Source organism: Oratosquilla oratoria, chromosome 40, assembly GCF_046742065.1.
Source record: "Oratosquilla oratoria isolate Oo_2021 chromosome 40, ASM4674206v1, whole genome shotgun sequence".
Taxonomy (NCBI): Eukaryota; Metazoa; Arthropoda; class Malacostraca; order Stomatopoda; family Squillidae; genus Oratosquilla; species Oratosquilla oratoria.
Window position 1 is genome coordinate 38,956,565 of NC_134816.1, and position 4,765 is coordinate 38,961,329.

A 4,765-nucleotide genomic window follows, 5' to 3' on the forward strand; every position below is an offset into this window, starting at 1 on the left:
CTATCCTGCCTCAGTGTTGATATATATATATATATATATATATATATATATATATATATATATATATATATATATATATATATATATATATTTCTCGCCTTGGACACTTCAACGATCTGTCTTGATGTGAACATCTTTAACACATCCCCTTCATGTGTCACAATAAATATATATATATATTTATATATATTTCTATATATATATATATATATATATATATATATATATATATATATTAGTAAAGGGGGGGAGCAGGTTCTCAGTAATACACGTGGAGTTAAAAACGACAGCATTGTTGTAGTTGTTCAGTTTTTTCTTCGTATTCTCGATTTTCTCTTATCATGAAAATAGAGAAAACGAAGAAAAGACTCAAAAAATACGACAATTCTGTCGTTTTTAACTCCACGTGTATATATATATATATATATATATATATATATATATATACATATATATATATATATACGTATATATATGTATATACATATATGTTTCTTTGTGTCTCACATTGGTTATAATTTCATTATCATGTGTTTTATATCCCATCCTGGTTTATTAAGGTATTCACTGTGTATGTATTTTTGTGTGTGTGTGTGTATGTGTGTGTGTGTGTGTGTGTGTGTGTGTGTGTGTGTGTGTGTGTGTGTGTGTGTGTGTGTGTGTGTGTGTTTGAGTATATATGGAGAAGAGGTAAGAAGATAAGAGAGAAGAAAAGAGAAGAAAAGAGAAGAGAAGAGAAGCAAAAACAAGAAAACCGAAGAAAAGGAGAGAGAAAAAAAAAAAAAAAGGTATCTGAAAAACAGGAATGAAAAAGGAGTTACCGTATTGGATTCCCCAAACTCCACAGAAACCTGCGCATGCGCAAAGACTCCTTCACAAATGACTCTCCCTCCCCCACTCCCCCTTCCTCACTCCCCTTTCTCCCCCCCTTCCTCCTCCCATTTCCTCCCCTCCTCTTCTCAGTTCGCGATGAGCCGTCCACCCAACTACACCCGAGGTAGTTCCTCCTCCTCCTCCTCCTCCTCTTCCTCCTCCATTTGGGAGATCCTCTTGCCCCTGGCGGTCCTCCTGAAGGCGCTGGTCGTCCTGCCCCTCGTGTCGTCGGCCCAGTTCGAGAAGAACACCTCCAGAGGAATCTACGACCTCCAACTCGATGCCAACGACACGTTCCATCTCTACTGGCAGGTCAGACTTCGTAATTCATGATAGAATTCGTTAGACACGGGTCCTCCCCACACAACTTTGGAGTCACAGTATATTAGAATTCTTTCGAAATGGGTCCCTCTTCGACTTCGTAATCAGTGTACGAACTTAACCTACGGTGACCTAACTTAACCAAATTTAACCTAACCTGGGCTTCTTTGATGGAGCGTCGAAAATCCTCATTCTACATGGAATGTGTGGGCAACTACCTTATATAAATACACACACACACACACACATATATATATATATATATATTGCATATAGACACGAGGTAATTTAATTTCAGAAATAAATATAGAACTTAATGAAGTGTGGTAGTTAAATGTAGAAGAAAAAAATCTATAAAATCTGAAATTTGCTGACGACTTTCAAGCACAAATTCATTGACTCTTGTAGGTTCGTTTCACTTGGCAAGCCCGATGGAAATGTATATATTTGATTTATTTATCTATTTCTTTATCTATTTTTATCTATTTATTCAATTTTGTGTTGTGATGGTGATCAAGTTGTCACATCAAATTTAATTATATCTATTAACTTATTTATTCATCTATTTATCTATTCATTTACATTTATTTATCTATTTATTTATTGATCTGTTCATCCATTCATTCATCTATTTATTTATTTACTTATTTGTATATTTATTTATTGATTCTAATTAATCAATTTATTCATCGATTTGTTTATTTATTTATTTGTTCATTCTTAAGATGTTATACATTGGGCCATTTTCCCTCTGACTGTTGGAACAGATTTGCAGCCAACAGCTTTTGGCAAGGAATCTGATGTACTGGAAGAAAATAATTTACCTCCAACATATCAAATGACATTCTATTTATGTTTATTGAGAAAACAAAACAGTTTGTCACAGTGATTTTACGGCAGAAAAAGTGCTGGATGTGGGTGGTGCCACCGATGAATCAGATTTTGAAGGAAAACTATCCCACTGTGATGTCCCCTTTATACGTGATTGCGCCAACCTTCAACACGCTAGCAAACTTGATACATTTCTTTCTGGCTAAGAAAACAGACGGCTTCATGAAACCAAGAATCACGACCCCTGGCCTGAATAGAATCTAAATCGGTCGAGACCCCAAAAGGCCGGAGACTGATGTGACACCCTTACGGACCAGAGACACATATAATTTATTTGTGATGGGAAGTTGGTCACTTTTGGCTTCGGCACTCTGGTCCGTAGGGGTGTCTGTTGAAATACTCCTTCAGATTGTCTGCCTTCTTCACCAGTAAAAAAAAAAAATTCAATAATTTCATTCTGGTTAACGCTAATTGGTTCTCGTTACAAAGAGGGCTGTCGACCATAATGTCATCTTTGTAGTCTGTAACATAATCACCTCCTCTTTGACAAGAATAATCATTCTCTCTCTTTTTTTTTTTTTTATATCATTCGAATGTTCGCTGGCCGAGCGGGTTAGAGCGTCGCTACTTGCGACGGAGGTCGAGGTGACGGCAGTTTGAACGCTGCCGCCAGCGAGCTGGACCAAGGGTATGGTTCATTAAACTCCATGAAAAAAAAAAAATCCTCTGTGAGGGACGCCGTCCTAGCTAAACGGAATCAACATCAACATCATTCTTGCTCCTGATATGTGGTATCAATACATACGGAAGTACCTTTTCCCCCTTATAAGAGGGTAGCTGTATCAAAGAACATCTACACATCTATACATTCTTTTTGCATTCTCTTCTTCCTCCTACTTCCAACAAAAACCTCCGTTATTTGTTACACAAAGTCTGTTGAATGTGACAGCGAATTCTGCATTACAAAGCATCTTGACGACATTTCCTATTCTTCTTAGTCTCTTTTCTTCTTTTTTCTTCTTCTTTTTGTCTTCTTTTTCTTCTTATTCTTCTTCGTCTTCTTCTTCATCTACTTCTTTTTCCTCCTCTTCTTCCTCTTTTTCTTGTTCTTGTTGCTGTTCTTTTTCTTTTCTTCTTATTTTTCTTTCTCTTCTCCTTGTTCTTCTAGTTCTTTTCTTCTTTTCCTTATTCTTCTTCCTTTTCTCCTTGTTCTTCCTGAAGTCTGGCATGATTTCTCCGTTTGGGACTATTCTATCTTTTTCAGAATCTCCCTTTGCTTTTAAGACACTATTCCTCTGCATCCCACAGGACACTGATATCTTATTTCCATTGTCATACACATTATCTCATTCATCTACCACCATTATACCTATCCTTGCCCTATTTTCTTATCTATCCACTACTATCATTAAATCTCGCAGGTTATTCTATCTATCCACAGCTTACACCGTCTCTCATAGGATGCATATTCCCATCTTCATTCCTTGTGGTTCTTCATATCTTTTAATTCTCTAATTTGATAATTAATTTCTTTCCGTGGTTAAGATTTTTTTTTTTAAATATAATCAGAATCTTCTTTTGCACTTTGATTGCTGTGATGAAGGAGGCGAAGTAACAAACACACACTCACACACACATACACACACACACACATACACACACACACACACATACACGCACACACGCACGCACACACATGCACACACAGACATACATACACAAACGCATACAGTTACAAGAAGTGACTCAAATACATATGATAAGATTATAAAGTGTTTTAAGTTAGGTAAATATAAACAGGGAGGAGCGTACATTAAAAACTGTATTCAGGTCACAATCCACGGCAAATGAGGTAATCAATAAGACATTGTAATGAACAGACTAGAATGAGTGTAAGAATATTTGGATCAGGAGAGATGTAACTAAAAAGAACGAGAAAAAATAAGAGACCTTGTTAATGTAACCACGGAAAGGAGAGTGAAATAGACGGTCAAAAATCATTAATTTATATATTTATTTGGAGATTTTTTAAATAAAAAATTTGGAGATTTTTTAAATAAAAAATTGAGAGAATTGTATAAAAAGGGACTATAACGAGACAGTTCAAAGTGACATATACTGACATAGATGTTTTACTATCGACCATGTTAGAAATCAATGACAAACGAACCTGATATTTTGTGCTTAAGAGAGACCAAGTTACCAATTAATGTTAACCTCTATCTTGTATACTCGCTGGCCGCGCGGGTTAGAGCGTCGCTACTTGCGACGTAGGTCGAGGTGAGGGCAGTTGAAACCCACCGCAAGCAAGTTGGACCTAGGGCACTGTTGATCAAAATTCACGGTTACAAATTCCTATGTAAAGGGTCACCGTCCTAGCCTCCTGATAGGGGGATTTTGTTATGATAACAAAGTGATCCATTGAGTTGAAGATGTGACAAAAGACGCAGAGAAGAAAAGTCTAAGCTGAAAGTGGAAGGAGAGGTTTATGAAGATATACCAACGCAGGGTGAGATAATGAACAAGAGCTTCCTATCAGTCTTTACTGAGGAAAATATCTTTGTTGGTGTCGTCGTTTCTTAGATTGTCTGGCCGAGCAGCCCCCGTCTCTCTGAAGAACGCCACGGCTGAAATGGGGGTTTCCTCTAAATCCCATATAAAATACAGTATATATCGTGTTGTTGGTGCGCGTGATTGTGTACAATGTAGTTTTCCATAATTTATTGTATAGTATGGGTTG

General features: G+C 36.8%; 1 protein-coding gene across 1 annotated transcript in view; it reads left to right on the plus strand.

Moving 5' to 3' along the window:
• The first annotated feature begins 969 nt into the window (after positions 1-969).
• Tbh (Tyramine beta hydroxylase) overlaps positions 970-4,765 on the plus strand; it is a 16,937-nt gene continuing 13,141 nt past the window's right edge. The window contains exon 1 of the mRNA XM_076176969.1: positions 970-1,185. Coding sequence (XP_076033084.1) covers positions 970-1,185 — 216 coding nt within the window. The remainder of the gene's footprint in view (positions 1,186-4,765) is intronic.